This window comes from Babylonia areolata, chromosome 28 (genome assembly GCF_041734735.1).
Source record: "Babylonia areolata isolate BAREFJ2019XMU chromosome 28, ASM4173473v1, whole genome shotgun sequence".
In the NCBI taxonomy this organism is placed as follows: domain Eukaryota; kingdom Metazoa; phylum Mollusca; class Gastropoda; order Neogastropoda; family Buccinidae; genus Babylonia; species Babylonia areolata.
In genome coordinates this window covers 21,416,343-21,437,890 of record NC_134903.1, presented here as the reverse complement: position 1 = coordinate 21,437,890, position 21,548 = coordinate 21,416,343, and the positions used below count along the sequence as shown (strand labels likewise).

At 38.0% G+C, this 21,548-nt stretch overlaps 1 protein-coding gene across 1 annotated transcript in view; it reads right to left on the bottom strand.

Moving 5' to 3' along the window:
- The window catches only part of LOC143302094 (guanine nucleotide-binding protein subunit beta), a 32,862-nt gene extending 11,759 nt beyond the window's left edge, over positions 1-21,103 (bottom strand). The window contains exons 1-5 of the mRNA XM_076616613.1: positions 20,966-21,103; positions 14,551-14,713; positions 13,246-13,327; positions 12,171-12,316; positions 301-364 (exon numbers count right to left, since the gene is read on the bottom strand). Of these exons, the coding sequence (XP_076472728.1) occupies positions 301-364; positions 12,171-12,316; positions 13,246-13,305 (270 nt within the window). The 5' untranslated portion in view covers positions 13,306-13,327; positions 14,551-14,713; positions 20,966-21,103. The remainder of the gene's footprint in view (positions 1-300; positions 365-12,170; positions 12,317-13,245; positions 13,328-14,550; positions 14,714-20,965) is intronic.
- Positions 21,104-21,548: the final 445 nt, after the last annotated feature.

Below are 21,548 nucleotides of genomic sequence, written 5' to 3'. Positions count from 1 at the left end.
GAGGACAACACTTTGTTGCCACGGGTTTATCTTCAGTGCGCCGAGCATGTGCTGCACATGGGACCTCAGTTTATTGCCTCATTTGCACGACTCGATGCTCAGTTTGATTTTCCAGTCAAACTTGGGAGAAAGGGTGAGAGCAGAATTCAAACCCAAACCCTCATGGACACTGTCTTAACCATTCTGCCACCTTGCGCCTTAGTTATGTCTTTAATGGGGAGTCCACAATATAAGTGGCCATTTCTTTCCTCCTGTCAATTAGCAATTTGACTGAACCATTGTCAGTGGAGGACTATTTACCTTGTTTGTTGTGTAGCCATCCCAAACTATCAATTTGCCATCCTGAGAAGCAGAGACCAGATTCCTGAAACGAAAGCAACAAGAAAACTTAATCATCATCGCAACTAATAGACAAAAAGTTCCAGCATTTGTCATATATCAGAAAACTGCGAGATAATACACTTCACACAGTATACAATTTCTTAAAAAATTTTTTTTTTAAAACCCCAAAAGACATGACAATTGATATGTTAAGCGGAAAAGTTCATTACTGAAGTGGAAAAATCCCAACGGATCAAAAGCAATTTAACTCCACAGTTCTGCATAATTTTACACTATAATTTTACACTGTGACAGTACTATCAAGCCGTTAGTAAAAAAAAAAAACCCTCTGAAAGAACACACAGTCTCTTCAGAACTTGACTGTAGAAGCAACTTTCTTTTCAGACGAACTCTTGAAATAAAAAGTGAACAATGGTAACTCAATAATATCCCATACGAAGCCTAAAGGATGCTGGCTGGCATGCTCATCATTTGTTCTTCCTTGCAAGCCAGTCCCCTTGAAACAAGTGATTTAAAAAAAAAAAAAAAAAAAAAAAAAAATCATGCAGTGGTTTCTATTTTCTATAAAAAGACAAGATTAAAATGTGCAGTCTTGGCAAAAATGCATCTAGCTGAATTGTGAAAAGAAACATTAAAACATAACACACAAAAATGAAGAAGAAGAAAAAGCAGTAACTTCATAGCTGTTCCACAGATGGAGGAGAGGATGGGAACAGAAAAAGGCAAAAACAAAAGCATAGACTTTCTAATGGACCATAAATGACGAGGGAAAGCATTCAGAATACGGATGTAGCCAGGAACACCAAACAATTACAAATATTGCCAAAAACAACACACGAAACAACCATTGAACTTGAAAAGGAGGGATGACATAAGGTTGCTGTTAACTCAAGCAATGAATCATGCATAAATTAAAATATGAAACTTTTAATGCACATTAACAGAATACTGCTGACCATAGCAAAGCAAATGGAAAGTTCTGTGACTAGGTATGTTCATGTTTCAATCCAATTCCATACAGAGATCTATATCAGCACAAGGAAAAACACCTTCTCTTAATCAGGTCCACAGATGACGAGACAAATATATCTGATAGAAGTCTGGATGTATCAAATTCCATGTCAATCAGACTAGCAACCCCAGAGTACTCATAACAAATAAATGTGGAACTGTTTGGTGATGGTGGTGTTATTCATGTGTGTGTGTTTGTGGGTAAGGACCTAAAACAATTGTGGAACAAAAATATTCAACAATGTTTGTGTACTGTGTGCGCTGCTGTTTCCCCTAAGTGCATATATTTAAGCACTGGAAACTGTATTACATCTGTTGATAAATTTCCTGGCACATTATAACAAAATCAACCCAGCCTAAGGCGTTAGAAGTATCCTTGCAAACCAGTCACAAGACATCCAGACCTACACCCGACATGACATCTTGTTTTGATAACGTTACTTATTATTTCTACTTGTCCATTTGTACACTTGCAGTCGACTGCACCTTACGCTGCTAAGTGGTAGCTGAACTGTCAGAAACAAACAGAAGAGTATACAGCCCTGACCCTGACATAGCCTTTATGGTTGGCTGGGCAATAAGGCAGCATTAAATGAATAAACTTAGTAACTAAACCAAGAAGAAATTACTCCAATCTTATTCTTCACCTTACATATGGGAAAGTCAAGGTGACTTTTATTTTTCTTTACAGCAAGTGTATGACATGTATAAGAGCCCCACTACTGTCACAAGGAGCGGCTGCACACAATGTGTGTGCATGCAGTGTATGAGAAGCATGTTTTCCCCCTCTCTTTTCCCACTCCCACCTTTAATCTGAACTTCCATGTATTCAAACAAGATGGACTTGACACTTTTTACCCTCCTGCAATCCCTCTGGCCACAGCCCTCAACTAAGAAGCCTCTAAATGCAATGTGTGAATGTGAGAGGGTTAAATGGACAGAACTATACTTAGTCCCAGTGTCCCCTCTCTGTAGTACAGACTAGTGGAAGGAAAAAGTGCAGTAAGAGAGCAGCAGTTGGGAGTCGGAACCCCAAAAGATGAAGTGGCCAAGCAGCCCTTGTACTGCCTGCAAAGAAACAAGTTTGACGCTGTGACAGAAAGCAAGCTGGGTAGATTCCACTCAAGAGTTCCTATAATCAGACCATTCTTAGCCATACAGTCTTTCTCCCCCTTTGTGTCTCTCACACACAAGGCTCCCTCCCCAGCCTTTTCAATCAATACAGCTTGGCACCACTCACTCCTTGCCTCCCAACTTTCAATCAATAATGATGTTGCCTTGGCAACCAGCAGACTAGTTCAGCAACCACTTGGCCAGAACAGTCAGTCTGGGAACCCAAGAAGCTGCTGCATTATTCTCTTCTTACAGGAGGAGGCACAACAAAGCTAAAAGGATGGACAAATGTGCGCCATACACTTGGGTATTGTTACCAGTTGTGTACTTGAATGGCAGCAAACATTTAGGACATTGATATATGCATATAATACTGCTCCTTTTCTTTCATCACAAATGAAAATTTTTTTTTGTTTTTTTTTTAAAACAGGGATTATAAATAGTGTTTTCGTTTCCTAAATAAAACAAGTCATAAACTTAAAGCAAAGTTCAAGACATCACACACACACAAATGCACACCAAGGAGAACTGACGCTGACAATACCATAACATATGGTTCAGGATAAAATGCACGATATGATCTTTTTCACAAGATCACCAATTTCAATAACTTGATCTTTGCCCCCACCTCCCATACATTTAAGAATGAACAGAGGAAAACAGCAAGGAGACACCGTGACTGTGAGAAACAACAGTGAGATCCAAGGTTGATGCACACTGGTGAGGCCAGTCAACTCGCCCTCTTAAAAGCAAAAACTCCAACTAAGATCTAACCTGGAAACCAGATGTTTTAACATTCTCCTGAAATTCAAATACATTCACAGAGAGAGAGAGAGAGAGAGAGAGAGAGAGAGAGAGAGAGAGAGAGAGAGGGAGGAGAGAAAAAGGGAATGTTATTATGGATTAATGAGCATGAACGAGTAATATAAGGTTGCAGAGACACCCATATGACAGATAACAGCCAACAAGATTGTGTCACAATCACTTAAGTCATATAACACCAAAATGGCCTCTACTACAACAAATGCACATGGTGCCACAAAAGGATAACCTGTGGACTTGCTACTTCGCCCCCCCCCCCCCCCCTTTTTTTTTTTTTTAAAGGTCACATGGACAGGCTTCACCAAAAATATTTCTCTTCTTAAAAAAAAAAAAAAAAAAAAAAAAAAAAAGGCCACCCATTTATACCTCAGGTCACAACACAAAGGTAATCACAAAAGAACACCAGCTTGTGCCAACAGACACAGGTCCCAACATTTTTTTTTCCTAACCCTGAAAGTTTGACTGTTTTGGCTCACACGCAACACACAAAAATGAGCCTGAAACAGCCAGAGAAACCAGTCCAACCTGACTAGTTTTAGGAAGACAAAATGAGATGTTTGCAGAAACGGTAACGGAGTCCAAATGCACATCTGGGAAACACCAAGAGCATCATCAGTGTGTCAAGACTGTTTCCACAACAAATTTACAAACTGCTACAGACAAGAACCATACACAGCCAAATTCAAAAAGAAAACTTCCACCAAAGGTGAGCACTCAGCCAAATCCATGTCAGTCAGTGCTCACCACCTTCAAATAGAAAGATGTAAAAATACAAACATCCCATACTGAAAGAAAATGTACAGTCTGTGGCTTCACTGAAGATGAGCAACTTTTGGATACTTCCAGCTTGCACAACTGAGACTGATACAGGTCATAAAGGTACTGAAAAAATCTGCTATCCCAAATCTAAACAGCAGCACGCATGATCCAAATGACATGATTTATATCGATAACATAAAAATCCAGGTAGCTCAACATAAATAAATGAATACACATGAGAATAAGAAAATATGTTAAATATGTTGTGTTTTCAGGTAATGGCTTTCTAGATATGCAAAAGTATACAATCTGAAAGGACTTACTGTATGTAAAAAAGATGCAATACAATTCATTTAATAAATTCAATCTGGTTATTGCTCAAAATTTTGAAAACCAGTAAACAGGCACTGAAGGAGTGTTATGCGTTTTCTGAATTTTGACCCGTAAAATTCTGAATTACCACCAGCTGCAGGAATGAAGAACTTAACATTATGGCACATGTGCCACTGGTTTTTGTGTTGGACTGGGGCTGGCACCTTCACAGAGCCTAGTGTCCTGTGGGCTCTATTGGGAAGACAGACAACTTTGTCAACTGTCACCAATATCTGCACCTTTGAAAGTGATTCATTATTGAGAATGACTAACACTGCTGGTGTCTGTCTTTCAAACTTGGTTATGTCAAGGTATATCATGAAATGAAATCTACAGTTCAGCTATGTCACATAGTTCCAGACCCATATGCATGATAGACCACTGCAGTAACATCATCATCATATCCTCATCCTTCATAACAGAAAAATTACAGAAAACTGATTCTTCACAGATCATAGAAAGATGGGTAGGAAAAGAACTTTAAAAAAATATTTTCTTTATTTCAAAGAAGCACACAGATTTTCGTATCACATATACCATGATAAGAGTTATTTTCATGCAGTTTTGAAAAAAAGAAAAAAGAAATCAATCCAATTCACCAGTCAATGCCTTATAATATATATATATATATATACACACACACACACGCACTGATTAACACTGTGCAAATAAGTTGCTTTTTTGCTAGCTACATAAAAAAATGGATAAAATGACACCTTAACTGAAGCGTCATTTTTAATATGAACCATGCAAAATTAGGAATTGAGTGACAAATAATGATTAACCATGCAAAACGGAGTGTCACCCCCCCCACGCCCCACCCCCAACATGTAGGTTTCTCTGGCTTGAAGTGAACCTGGCACCATGATTTTCTTTTGATCATATAAGCCTATATAAGGACATAAGATTTTCTGTCCACTGATGGGTATGATAATAAATGAATGCTGATTTTCTTTCAACAGAACCTTTTTTTCCTTAAAAAAGATGTGAATTATGAGAACTCAACATAGATGGTGAAATTTAAACATAATATTAAAATTGCTCTTGAAAATACTGCAATACTTTCATGTTCGAAGTGGTGAAGATGGTAATTCAAATATATTTAATCATGGAATGTCAACAGGCATTCATTCTTCTTTTTGTTATTCACCTTTACTTTCTTTTCAAATTGAGTCTGACAACTTATGAAGAGGGTAAAGTGGTTTTTGTCAGACTGTCATCGATTACACCTGTGGTGTTTCTATGTGCTATTTATAGTTCTGCAGAAGCCGTTGGTGTGCTTGATCTAAATCTGACCGGGTGATCTAAACCCAACCGATTTAGTCACTTATTTTGGTTCTCAAAGCATTACTGTGAACTGACAGCATATAAATTTGGCTCGCAGACTGTATGTGATTGTAGAATGTCTGTCTTGTTTCCGAGTCCTATTTTTTAGTACTTCAGAAGCCCTTGAGAACGATGGTGTGCCTGATCTAAATCCGACAAGGCTGATCTAAACCTGACCATGCTGATCTAATCACAGAAATATTCGGCTATAGGCTAGAAGCCTTTTGCCCTTGTAATAGTGTCCATTTATGTGCTTTGGGATCACTATATAGTGAACTGTTCCAAGGTTTAATCAGGCATAGTGTATACTACATTTATTTCTGACTCAATAAAGATTTAAATTGATGGAAAATACATAGTCCTTAAAAGTTTGTCAATTTGCTTTTTGAAGGCGTTTTACTGATGATGCATTGATGGTGTCAGAGGAAAGGTTATTCCACAGATTAATGATACGGTTAGTAAAAAGTTTGTGGAACTGGTTAGTGACAAAGTTCGTCTAGTTAAGTCTGAAGTTGTGCCCTCAAGTCTTATCAAATTTAGCAAAGGTGAACACGGAAGAGGTAGTGCGGGGATCATAAATATTGTGCATGATCTTGAATACTTCAATGAGATCACCTCTTAGTCGCATAAGTTCTAGACGGGGCAGTTTAAACAGAGCTAGGCGCTCCTCATAACTAAGGTCTCCAGTACCAGTTATACACTTATGAAATCTGCATTGAATGCCTTCAATCATATTTATGTGCTTTTTTAAGTAGGGGCACCATACTGAGTTACCGTATTCAATTATGGGCCTAACTAAAGCTTTAAATAATTTCTGGAGACTTATTTGTAATATTTTTCAAAAGCGTACCAGAAATTTGATTTCCCTTTTTTTTTTTTTTTTTTACAATATTACTTACATGTGTATCAAACCATGCCGACCAGAGTTCTGAACATGTGAAACTGCATCTGGATATGTTGCTGAGGCTGAACTTAACTGTAACTGCAAGGGGGAGGGGGTTAGTGGGGGTTCCGCACAGGAGTGAATCAAGTGGTGTTGGCTCTGAACTGTCTGCCTGAGGCCAGTTGACGTGATATTGCCGTCAGGCAGTTTGTTCCACTCCCCTGTTGTAAATGTGCATGTGAGCGTGTGCACACGCGCGTTTGTGTCTTGTGCAGTGTGTAAGAATTGGTATAGGGATCTCACACACACACGTCATTGTGTGTGTGTGTGTGTGTGTGTGTGTGTGTGTGTGTGTGTGTCATCCCTATACCAATATATATATATATATATATATATATATATATATATATGTTTCCAAGAAAGGGGATATATTCACTGGAAACAAACACACAAATAAAAATAAAGTCCACTTCACATCTGAACTGGCTGGGATTAGATCCACCAAATCAGTGCATTGACGTCACAGCGATTTGGCGCCAAAATGATTGTCAAGTAAGTTGCACACATATGGGGCATTTTTCGCGCCACTATATGTCACCATCGGGTTCCTGTGATGTTCTCATTGGTCAAAATGATTGGTTTATTTTGTTGGCGAACTGAACAAGGATTTCCAGGGCTACTGTTGTGAATTGATCAGCATTGCTTATCATGGGAAGAAGGTGACTGTGTAAAGCGGTCGGGTTTAGATCCATGAAAAATCAGTCGAAATTTGATCACCTTACCCCACATTTCAGATTTGACAAACAGTGTGGTAAAATGCCCTCTACCTCCCTCACCCTTCAATTAAGCTTCGTAAACTATACTATGATGGGCAAGTGCAACAACTTTAAGTACACCAATAAGTAAAAACTAAAACACATTAACATCCCCTCCACTGGAAACCTACCTCATTTTAGCATGTCAAATTACTGATTAAAAACAACTCAGTGTGTGAGTGTGTGTGTGTGTGTGCTTGCTTGTGTGGGTGTATGACACATAAGCGCATGAAATATTCACTGTGTCAGAGCTACCACAAGCACCAATAAATGTTCTCAACAATGATGCCATTTCATATCAAATATATTTAACAAAAAGTTCTGAAATACAGCTGAACACTTGAACAACACAGTGCAACAGAATATTCCCGCACACACACTGGCAAGCACCTGGCTGGTCAATGACATTCTGCTCTTCCTTTCTCTTTCTCAAAGGTGCATGAACAGACACCAATACATACACACAGTCACGTGTCACCAAAGAGAGAGAGAGAGAGAAAGCTTCACAGGGACCGGACACGACTCCTATACGACAGCAGTGACCGGACAAATCAGCAGTGAAAAGAACAAAGTCAGACAATGAACAGTAAGCAGACAGACATGCGGTGGACACAAAACACTGACCTAGGTCCAGCTACACAAAAGTGAAGTCCAAAAAAGGCAGACAAAAACTGAACACTTTCACTGAAGAATGACGTGATCCTGGTGAAACCACAAGGGAGAAAGTCAGAAATTTTGTACTGTCCTGGGGTTGCTGAGAACAACTGGAAAGAACACCACGGCTGCATGGCTAGGCATGCAATCTACAATACAAATTGTCCAAAAAATGTGAAAAGCAACACAGAAAAGAGTAGAATACAATATGTCTCTTACACAAGAACACATCGTTCATACACGCACACACATACACACTGGTGTCACTGGGGGGGAAAAATGCTATATTTACCCCAAAATCCTGCAGCAAACACAAAATAAATGATTCATGTGTTTAAAGTGGTGGTTAATGATGACTTATAATGTTTGATGCTCAGCCAACTGTAAAGGGTTATCTTGGGGCTGAAACCATATCAAAAAAGAAACACTCAAGAAGAAACTATACAATTCAAAATCTGGCATATAAAATGACATCATCAGACCAATTCAAAAGCTCAAATATTATATCATACCATATGAAAAATTTCAACTTCCAGAAGCTGAAATAATTTTTAATGATGACCCATGCGAAAAAACAACAACCACCGAAGCTCTTCATGAAATCATCAGCAAAGTTCTTGTGCCTGGTTTCATGTAATTCCAAGAAGTTCAGAAGATAATGTTTACTACTGAGAGTGTCATCAAAAGAACACACCATGGAGTTACTTCACCTCTGAAATTTAATTGGGAAAGAAACGATTGACATGTATGCAGTTTGCAGAGAGACAGTTCCCTCTTTCTGGTTTCTCATTACAGAGGCAAGGAAATCCTTTGCATAGCATGAATCTGTAATCATTTTCTGTCGGGACTGACAGTTCTTTCTCTTTGCTCCAGGCTAAGGCCATTTCTTTACTTTTAGGACTGGATCTTGGGTTTGTAATCACATGTAACTGTGATGCCTGGATTTCTGTTACTGTAATTTGTAGGTCTACTTCCTTGTTGCCTTGCATAAACCTCTTGGTGCATAACGCCATCAACAATTTTTCCGCAATTCTGGAGAGCAAAGTCAACAACAGACCGTAAAGACACAAAATCCAGTGAACAGATTTGCTGATAGATATACTAAAGACATTAATCAGACTGCTACCCAGGAACACCCAACCTCAGCACATGGATATCTGAGAATAACAAAAAAGCGCAAAATTTTCAACATGCCAAGAAACTTTTGACAAAACAAGACAATGACTCTGCCAAATCATGATTGTCAGAAATGGCGCTGTAATATATATATAGGTAGTGTCACAGACTTTTAGCATAACAAGGGACTGCTCTGACACATTCTTTATTGATCTGATAATGTGATATGAACTAAAATAAATGCAGCATGTCCGAAAGTTTCAAAAAGAATGTACAGAGTTGTCTGAATTCCCACTTTTTTCTCTTCATCAAGTTCATGCCATTAGTTTCAGGCTTCTTTGGCACAGCTGGCAACTGCCCTAAGACCATAAGATTCTGTATACCTTCAGATTCTTAACAGTCATCAAACTAAAATATGCCAGCAAAACAAGGCCTAGTTTGCATCAGTTTGACATGGTACAGTATATGACACCAAAACATACTTTAACCACCCCCCGCATCCCCTCCACACCTGTCGCAACTTCTCTGACAATTAACTGCATACTTCCATATATTTGTAATGCAGGCGTGTCTAAGTCTGTGTGTGTGTGTGAGAGAGAGTGAGACTTGACGTGGTACTGTTGTGCATTGGCGTGTCCTTTAGTACTTTAATACTCCCTTCACTCTATTAAGCCCTCCCCCTTTATGTCTAATAAATCTAGATAATCAAAGAGAACCAAAGCTTGGGAATACAAATGTGAATGCTTAATGCCTTAGTTTAAATGTGGACCTTAAAACATGAACAGCTCAAAATTATCAACGAAAAGAATGAAACCGACAGAAAGAAAGAAAGAAAAAAGACCCACATTAATATGAACTGTATGTGTCAGAACTACCATGACAATAACTAAACATGGAAAAATAAACAAGAAATGTATTGTGCCAAGTGTATGAAAGTGTGATCAACATTTCTTTATGTTGCTGCTTTTCTTCTTCACACCTCAGTCCAGATTCTCTCTTTTTCTTCTCATCCCACTCACCACCTCAGAGCATAAAGCAAAAGCAAATTATGCGCTACAGTAAAGCAGGAAAAAAAGAGGCATATATTGATATAATTAAGAAATCAATAAATTGTCAGACACACACACACTCATACAAGTGAATGTGCTATTCTGCTTTTCTTGCTTGGAATAAGAATGTTCAATGCAGATACAGGCATTTACTGAATCTTTCAGCAACAAAAAACAAAATCAAACAAAGATTTCAACGCTAACACCTTGCCAGCAAGATATATATTCAGGCTTTTATAGTCTTAGAAAGTAAATAAACAAAAATGCTTTTAACTGACAACGGTGCTTGGCAACAGATGTAAAAAAGAAAGAAAGAAAGAAACAAACAAACAAACAAAAAAAAAAAAACAAAAAAAAAACAAAAAAAACACAACCCTAAAATGCCTTCTACCACTTGAATTAGTGGTTAGTAGTTAAAAAAAAAAAAAAAAAAAGGGAGAGAGAGAGAGAGAAACAGAACAAAATGCAGTCTCTGTGGAATGATTATGTGCACAAAGAAAATGGACTGCAACATAAATGAAAAATGTGAATGCGCTGAGATTACATACAATAAGGGGGGAATGTAAACTGGTGAGTAAATGACCAAGTCAACACATGCATGCATACATTCATCCTCACATACGCAAGAACGTGACATAACAAATCGTACAAGGCAACATCAACTGCGCACAATTAACTTACACAGAAAAGGGGCAAGACAGAGGCAGAGATAGGGAGTGAGATTACACATTATCAGGGAAGACTTTTTTTCAAAACAAAATGTCTGCTACATCCTGACTGTCAGTAAAAGTATTCTACTATCTAAAATCAAACTGGAGAACAGTTTGAACTGGTTAAATGCAATCTATGAAAATGAAATAGAAACTTTTATCTAACAGTAATAACTGCATATAATGTGAATTAGTAACAATCCATTTGTTTTTCCCTCTTTACTCCACCTCCCCAATTAAAAAGAGACCGAGAGAGAAAAGATAGGGAGAGAAAGGGAGGAAGAGAAAGCAAGAGATTATTATTTTTTTTTTTTTGGGGGGGGGGGGGGGGGGGGGGGGGGGAGATTCCTTCCTCCCTTTCCTTTCCTCCAACTACAGCATTTTTTTCATTCAGTATTCTGGGCAGATGAGGTTGTACAGAACGTGTGGGAATGGCAGCTTTGGTATAATTACTAATAATGCTGGTCAGATTTTCTGCTGGATCTGCACACTATAAAATTTTGTTCTACTGTCATTCTGTGTGGTACATTTGCAGGGAAGTCAGTACTAAAATCATTATTATCCACTGATTAAGAACGTAAAGAGGCGGCAGGTGGCCCTTTTTAAATGAAACAATTCATTCATGAAACGAGTTGCTTTCAACAGCCATTTCTGATCCACATCAGAGGCATGCTGTGGGTTAAGTTGTTTCAACAAAAATAAATCATTTCAGAATTTTCTTAGATCTACATTTTTATTTCAAAATCCAGGTGTAACAGAAAGAATGTTTGAAATGGCTCTGTTTTGCTGGTTAAGTTTTCTGGAAGTATTCAGCTCTCATGTAGCCCTGCGTGGTTGGCTGGGCTCAAGCCACATTGATAATTGACACTCTGTCTCAAATGAAGCATTCCAGTAAATCCTTGGTGAACAGACATAGCAAGGGGAAAAAAAACAAAAAGGGTAAACAGTAACAGAGCTGCTTTATAAAACCGCATCAAGAAATACACTTTGCAAAATTTTTTGTCCTTTGTAAAGTTCTGCTGAAATTCTTAAAAAACTTGCCATTTACCACAAAAGGCAGTTAAAAAATTTGGAGGGTGAGGGAAGGGTTCAGTCATCAGTATCATCAATGAGAATGATCTACTGTAAAAGCTTTGGCTTTTAACCAGTGATAAACAAAATACTGATCAAGCACATTACCACATGCTGGTTAACTTACCTAGAATCTGTTGCCCAATGCATGGCATATATTTTTGCAAGATGTCCCCGAAGAGTGCGTCGGGTACGCATTTGTATCCTGCCGACGGGGTCATATGAAGCTGTGGCTTGAGCAAGAGTTGTGTCACCTGCGGCTTTCCGTGCTTCCTGTCAACACCAAAGACATACTGTCTGTTGACCTGGTTGCATTCTGTACATTTATTACAACAGGACTCTTTTCCCCCCACTTTTTTAAATAACTGATTTATTTTCTATGATAAAACGTATAAAAATTTTTTTTTTTAAATCACCAAAGGTATTGGCTTCAAAACAACCACAGTGAAACTACAAAGTGCGTTAAAAGGAAACAAGAAGAATGGTTAAGATTAACACACATATATATGTATACTACTCAAGCAATTACTGTTTAATCTTTTTAATTTGTAATCTTTTATAGAAAAATCAAAATGGCTTAGCTGGGAGAAAAAAAAAAGTTAAGCCTTCAAAAACTAAAATGTGATACAGAATTAAATGACTCATTTGTCTAAAAAAGATTCATTTGTCTGAACTTACCAGAAGCTACCTGGTCAGTGTAAGAAGACAAGCTTGCAAAGTAGTTTTGTGTACTTTCCAAGTTGGAGAAATCTTGGCTTCAGGATTATTCTGGACTAAATTCTAATCTAACCTCTGAAGTGTTACACTATTCACATTTATATGATGGTGTTTGCAAGGGATTCAAAACAACACAAAAGGAACTGCACATCAATTACAACTGAGATGCACTGCATCCAAAAGAATGCTAAAAGGAACACAGTCTAAGTAAAACCAGCAAAATGAGGACTTTGAAACCTTTCCTCACTGAATAACATTCAGTAGTCCAAGACTTGTACTAACAGATTAACACTCCACGATATTGATGGAGTTTGCTCAGAACTGTAAACAGGGAACCAAATATTTCCCCCAAAAAACACACTGAGAATGGCTTACACAAATCCAGCTAACATAATGAAAGCCACATGTGACTGAGTAATATACAGGGAGAAAAAAATCAACACACATGTACAACAAAGTAAAGAAATCTCAAAGAAACCACTTACACGGATCTGGTTTTTGAGCTGTTCTGTTTCTTGTCGCAATGCGTCTAGTTCGGAAGTCATTGTGAGGCAATTTCTGTATCACCTGAAACCAAAGAAGATTCTTTAAACTATAACAGAAGATTTATTCATTTATATGACATAAGAAAGCAACAATACTTTTAATATTCTATCAATCAATTACAATTCATATCAAAATGAGCTTGATAAATTAGTTACCACTGATCATACTAAAAAACATGCATGTATGCTTTCCTTCTTCTAGTTCTACCTTTGCTCACTGGATAAATTATACAACATTCAATGTAAAAACTATAACATTCCTAGAACAAACAAATATTTATTCTGTTAACACCTAATAATACATCTCAGAAGTCCTGTATAACATCAAAGTACATTTACAAAAATTTCTTTTGCATGAAATAGCAAAACCTATGATACCCCCCCCCCCCACCCCCCCAAAAAAAGCCGTGTATAGAACGCATATTCAGTGAATGTTAATCTTTCAAATAGTCTGCTCTCTTAGTCTTATTGATGAAAGATTTTTACAATGACATCAGAGTAAGAGTGGTTTTGACTGGCATAGTACTAATCATCATCAATCCCTTCTAGTTCTATTGTTTACTTTATCCAAACACATACCCTTAGCCAAAACAAATGCTGACAAATGTAAATTGCAAGAAAAAAATAATTTACCAAGTTGTCAAAGTTTTAAGATTCTATCTTTCCAAGTAAACAAAACAAAACCAAAAAAACCCCCCCCAAAAAACAAAACAAAAAAAAAACCACACACAAACAAAAACAACAACAACAAAAAAACACACACACACACCTCAAGTTGTCAAAATTGAAAGATTCAGAGTCCACAAAAACCTACATATACATTAAAACTGCAAGATTCCTTATATTTGGAATGGAAGACAAGACAGCAAGAAGTGAATCTTTCTTCAATTTAAAAAAATACTTTTCTTTTATACCTTAAAAATGAAACCAATCTGTGATATTCCTGACAGATCAATCAAATTTTAAACATCTGTACAATTGTACAGGTCTAAATCTACACTATCTGTTTCCTCCAACATTAACCACAAACAGATTTTGTGGAACAAAAGGGACTGGCAAGAAAGGTCATATATGTAAAAACAAGTAAATATTACAGAATGGGAATAGTGGGGTGATGGAAGTGGGGGAAGCAAGGTGGCTGCAGCCACTCCTTACTCCTGATCCCAACCTCCTCCCCCCACTCACTAACTAGTGGTATTTATTTACTAAAAGAGAATCACCATCTAAAATCAATGTGAAACTGACCTATTAACTATTGGAAGAAAAACCAGCTGGTGTCAGCCAGTGGAGGGAAATGTTAGGAGGGACGGCTGTTGGATAAGTCACTTGGTCCCTCGAGTGGCACTCATATCACCCGCCCAATAACAAGAGTGTCCAGGGGCTCCCAGACTACCCAACACTTCCACACCTGCAGACACAACAGAGAAAAAGACACTTTGAGTTTGTCCACCACAAACTGGTATCTTGAGGGCACAAAATGAGATCTCGAGGGCGGGGAAGGAAAAGGTACAGCATTAACTAACTGATCAAATCTTAAGATGGCAGATTTATAAGAAGGCACTGAAAAAAAAATCAAAATAAATGAATAAAAAACAAAGACAAAAGAAAAAATTATTGAAAAACACAAATATCATACATGTTTAAAACTAAAAGGCTACTGGATTACTGAATGCACCCCAGTGTTTTTGTTCTTAAAAAAAAAAAAATTTTTTTTTTTGAATAATGTAAATGACAGGGCAGTGCAAGCTGACTTCATTACAAAACAAGACAGCAATCCTGTACTGAATTCAATTTCAAGTAAACCAAAACCAGGGACACAATCACTTGATTTAGCAGGAGGAAACAGGAACTGGAGTAGAAATATTATGAAAAGGCTGTTGTAATCCCCTGCAGCATCTGCAAAAAGTCTGTACTACAGCCAAAACCACCTATTTTCAAGTTCTGGGTCATCACTGGGATTAGCGAGATGATACAAAGATTCAGGGCACAGGTCATATTATAGGTGTCACAGGTGCATTGGAAAACTGGCATCCCAAGACAATGTACAGTTATGGGGGTAGGGTTGGTGACGCTGCAGCTTCATGAGCAGAAGTTCAGCAGCAGCAGGAAGACTCCCAACATGAGGATGCATCATGCACCAAATCTTTTCGGTGAGCATCACATACAGCATGCCCCAGGATATCAGTATCACATAAAAGATGCAAGTGGAAGAGTAATGGGTGGGGTAGGGCTATCAAGATCAGTGATTTATAAGAAGTCATATCTGCTGGAACAAAGGTGGTGGGGGTGGGGGTGGAGGTGTGAATCTTTTTATCGTCTGTCACTGCAGCCAAAGCTCATTATTTGGTCACTTTTTCTTATTGACTGCTGTCAATGGACAATGAAACTAAAGTTACATAAGCGATCAATAACTGGCCAATTTCCTACTGTCACTGTGTCAGCCACCATACATTAAAGAACAATGACATCACTGTGTAATTGTATAATCACTGTAAAGCAACAAAGTTTCTGCGGAAGACAAGTCAGTCAACCACTGTTTGATGTGCTGCCAAAATCTTGACCAGAAATAGCTAGCAGCAGAAAGACATTCCAAAGAAACCAAACAGCAGTGATCGGTCAGAAGACCAACATGCTCAATGACATGAATGTAAGCATTAATAGAAATATTGTGGATTTGTTTGCACCACAAAGTACAAGAAAAAATGACAGACTGAATAAAGTGCAATACCTATGACAGAACTGTACCAGCAAAACAAAAAAACACACAAAATGTTGCAAAACCAGAAGCAATTCTAACAAACTATGTGGTCTGTACTTGAGAAACTAGAACACCAAATGAATCCACAATCCTGTTCCGTCTTCCTAAAAGTTTTCAAAGTAAGCTAGGGGCTTGACTAAGCACATTTCAGCAATGGGTACTGGTGGCATGCATGGTTAACGAAACAGAAAAACTCTGGCAAAATGAACAGGCAATGCTGCATATTAAGTTTCTTAAGATATTTTATTTTTATCATTCAGTTGACACAAACAGTCAATGTTTGCTGACTTGGTTCAAAACTTACTTGCTGGCAACTCTCAAAAGTTCGATAACTGATGAAATACACTGGGGGAAGGGAGGTTGGGGGAGAAGAGAGGTAAAATTAATAATCTGAGCATAATGTAAGGTGCAGTTTTATGTCATATAACATGTATTAATAACTAAAATAAACTGCAGTTCAGTTTATGCCCTCATGTTTAGTAAAAATTTTCAATTTAAACCAACAAACAGCGGTTCATACAGCCATTGTAATGAACACGACTAACAACCAGGGGTGCTTTCTTGCACATACACTTCCATTTCTACAATAGCAAACACACACAAAAAGCTACCTTTTAAAAACCACTAAATAACTGAAATTTGTTTTGCCAAATCATACACTTCTCAAGCACATTTTCAAGCCGTTCATGGTGCACATGTGCCTGAAACCTGTTTTCAATGAAAGGCCAGTGGCAGACTATATGCTGCCTGGTATTTAACTTATCTGAATTTTTAAAGCAATTTAAGAAAATACGCTTTTTTTTAAGTAGTCTTCAACTTCCTGTGAACCCAGTATATGTGTGATGGAATAGTGTGATGTGTGACTGAGCAATTAAAAAACCCTCCAAAAATCTATGTCCCAGTCAGACAGAAAATTTGTATAGTGACAGTTAACAATGCTATGCTGTGAATTGGGGGAATATGTTGAGAGGCAGAGAATTTCCTTAGGTTGCTAAAAATAACCGATGACCAAACAGAATGGCGTTGCAATATTTATATCCAGGAATTTCAAAACCAGAGTAAGGATGCAGTCTACACAATTTGGTCTAAGCCAGTCAGTATCATTCTTGCATCTCAATGCCATGAGCTATGCAGCCAAACTTTCCATACATGACCCCCCTCCCCCTTTCATTCAGCTGAAATTCGTACAAAATGGAAAGTAGTCAAATGTATTCATTTGACAGTTTTTTTTTTTAAATCAAGGACTAGCCAATGCCTGCAATTTACCACCAATTTTGAGAAATACAAAATCTACTGGACCTCATTATTTGTACTGTGTTGCAGACCTTAGAAAAGAAAAAAGACATGACATCAGATTCACTGTGTGATAATGTATAGTATGTCCACTGCATTAATCAATAATCACATTTCCATGTACTCATGTATGATAAAAACATTCATGGATGTCTGAGTTTGTAATGAGCAGATTTATGTTTGTACTTGTACAGAAATACACACATGGATATAAATTTTGCAAACTAGGACTACTGGAAAAAGACAAAAAGAAGACAAAGTTTACACAGCCTTTCTGTAAAACTGTTTATTACTTTATATCTGCCTGAGGATTAGAAGAGCCACAACTTAACCGAGTGCTGCCTTCTCCTCCACAAGAAATTTGACACAATAGTGAGGAGCGTTTTTATGACCTTGTAATAAAAAAAACAAAAAAAACCCGCTATAGAGATCAACTGAGTCTCATATTACTACCATGCTGCTACTGAATAGCTGATGACACGCTACTTCTACTCACACATAATGTACTTGAACAAAGAACAAGTAGACTATTCTGAAAAATAAACTTCTAGGAAAAACACAATGGTGGGACGACTGAAATAGCGCTGTCCTTGAAAAGCAATAAAACCAAAGAGGGAATTTTGAGCCCTGTGACATTAAAAAAAGTGAACACAAATTCATGAACAAGAGACAGCAAGCAAAACTTGAAACTGTACGTTGCTGGGCACTCGCCATGTTGTCAACATACATACACTGTGCAACTTGAAGTCCTTAAATTTTCCAGCATGTTTGACTTGAGCATCAATCACTTGCTGATAGCCACTGATTATAACAGGAATTCTTATTAAGAAGCAAAATATTTCAGGTTTGAAGCCTAACAGAACTAATGGAAAGCCGACACATCAATAGTCCTCTTCCACCAAAGGATTTAAGTGCTTTGCATCAATACAGTTCAGTATTCATCTTGGTGTAAAAACAGCAATGGTTAACTGACCCATCAGTTCATATTTCCAGGGTCAATCTCAAGTGCTCCAGCCATCCAGGCCACTGTTGCTATTATTTCTTAAGTACTGACTGACCAGTACATGTGCATAAACTCATGTGGTTGTGATTGTCAGATCTGCAGCACTGAAGTGGAGGGTGCAGGGGGAAGTAAAGGAAAATTCTGTCATTTCAGCAGTTTTCTTTTCTTTTTCTTTTTTTTGCCAACACAAGTGTAAACAGACATGTATACTTGTCCTAGCAATGCATGCACTGACACTAACATTAGTGACTCGAGTCAATCATGCAGATCAATTTATCAGGATATATTCTGCCATGGTTTCACATTACCTGAACCTAGGCTAAAGCCTATGTGTCCCATTTGTAGTGTGGTTTCCCAAGTACAGAGTGCACAATGAGTGCATGATCAGTTTGACTTTGCTTACTTCATCTGCCTAATCTTCCTTTTCAGTTTGGAAAATAATCCACAAACAAAAAAACTATTACAGTATTAGTATTATAACTGAACAGACTAAAAAACTCAGCAGACATTGCTTGGTTAAATGTGGTTTGCACTCCCATGGTGGTGCTTCCAGTGGTGAAAACGTCCCTGAATTTTACTGGCTAAATTAACAAGAGCACAAAATATTAACAATCAGACAAGACCTTTGAAACAAAACATTAATAAGCAAATTGATTCATAACAGAAAACATCAGTGAGTCCATGTTTACATTTTTGAGTCATGTTCATAGATTGTATCAATAATGCACAGCATTGCATAAAAATGAATAAACTGAACCTGGAAATATTTTTATTTGTCCCTTGTGTAATATGCACAGAAACAAAACAGAAAAGGAACCCAAAAGGAACAAGACAGATCTTGAACAATTTAACTCAAAGTTTTTTTTAAAAATCAACCTGAGAGACAGGTGAACAAATGTAATGGTCAAGACCATACACTGAACTAAAATAATTTGAATGCATTTCTCCAATCTCTGAAATGTCATGAAGAAATCACAAGATCAACAGATTCTACAACTGATTAGCTGGTGATCCAATCCCTACTCTTGAAGCTTACGCTTGCATTTAAAAAGAGACAAGAGAGTCTAATAATCTCTCTCTCTCCTTTGTATGCTCACTTGTTTTCGCATGGTCTTGAATTTACAAATTTAAAAGAATTTTCACCTTCTTTAAAAATAAGTGCAAAGTCTTAGCTTCAAACAACAGTAAAAGCCTTAGCTTTTTTTTCTCTCTCTCAAATACCCTGAAATAGCAAATCAAGCACAGAACCGGTAGCTCTTGTTAACAAATGAAACCACCAGACATACAAAATTCTGGGAAAAAATTTGCACATGAACAGTAATAAGAATTGTACTGCTCAAGCATAATGGATCAAAGTAGCTTTCAAAGGTCCAGAAAAGAATGGGCAAGTCATTTTGACTACCTGCTGGGGGCATCAGCAAGAAATTTATCAGAAACCTGTATCCCTGATCACCTGCAACTCTTCCAATGCTGTGCCAGTGAGTATGATGCAAACGGTTTCAAGTACCGGTATACATCCTATAAATACCTAATTAGCATCACTCATGACATGAAATTTCACCAGAATATCAGCATACTGAAGTATGTCTTAGAAGCTGTGGAGCCACACATTGGCAGACTGTCATGGTCTAAGCTTCATAATTAGCAGACAGACATGCACTCAATTAAGAATGCTTTACATAATGCTTAACCACACTTACAATCAGCAAAGCAAACACAAGGGCAGTGCAGCTGTCACAATCACAAAACTCCTTGAATTAGTAGAAAATATATGGTACAGGCGCTGTCAACCTGATTCTAAAATGCAGACAAGACATGGACGGAAACGCGCCCTTAGCAGAAAGCACTGAAGCAGAGGCGGGGTGACCACGCATAGATTAGGCCGAGGATGCTTGCTGTCTGCTACCACTGTTTATCAGCCAACTGTTAACTGATCAAACGAGTTCGTAGCTCAAGGCATAAACTGTTGAAAGTGTTATCTGAGCTTAGTGAATCAGCTTAAATCGACATCTGCTGTACAGCACGGATATTTTTTTAAACAAATAACACAGTCTCTTCCTTTCAAGCACAACGCCCGGCTAACATGGCGGCTGGCTGGACGGCTGCATAATAATCAATATCAAATATGCCGGTGCATCACTGGCCAAATTCAAGGAGATCGCACAGGATTTGATTTCACCATCTTCATCAGGAAAATATAATAAAGCAAGAAAATAGCAGATGATGAGCAGAATAAAACAGGCATTGTGACCGCAAGCTGTTTTTCGACGAAAAATGCAGCAGACGAGAATTGACACAGCCTCTCACACAACTCTTAGTCATAGATTTTCAACATGTAAGTAGCATTGTTTTTTTTGCAGCTCAGGCATACTTACCTTTGCCGCAATAATCTTAAGGTATTATTCTTTTCACTAGCACTTGTGTAGCGAGGTATTTGACGACCACGACTCAAAATATGCTCTGAACTGTCACACCGATAACTCTTCTTCCGTACACAGAACAAAATTTGCATACAGCTAAACTGATGGCGAATAAACTGTTCGCTTTGCACATCGCATCTAGATGGCAATCAGAGTAATTTTTCGAATGCAGATAGATTTACTTACCCTAATGGTACCTCCTGAAACAGAACATTCAGCTACAGTGTCACAAACTAATCAAAAATGGTCCTCGTAGACAACATAAATCAGCACAATGTTTTTGATCGACTATGAGGGTGCGGTGCCCGTGCATTGGCAAGAAGGAACCCCGTAGAAATCGGAAAGAATTGTGCGCATGCGTCGTTGCGAACAGCGACGCCAATGGGGCTTCTACTTCCTAAATGGTTTTTGGAACTGAAACGAAGATCGCGCAGAGAATCATGTCCCTTGTATCAGGAATTATTTACGTGTTATTGATGAATTGTTTCACCTTTAAATTTCAGGGAATTATGTATTAAAATGTGCGTCAGTCATATATCACAGCGGATGCGTGTTCAGACAGCAATTCGGAATTACACGGCCTTACTTTCAGATTCGCCAGTGCCTTGCTGAGCACATCAGTATACAGCCTTGACATGTGCTTGCGCTGGGCACCGTGGGCACGGATGTCGATCTGATGAAACGCCTTTCGGTAATGAGAAGGTATAAAGAAGTTCTGCAACGTTCATTGGACGATGTCATATAGATATGCAGCAAGTTTTATAAGTAA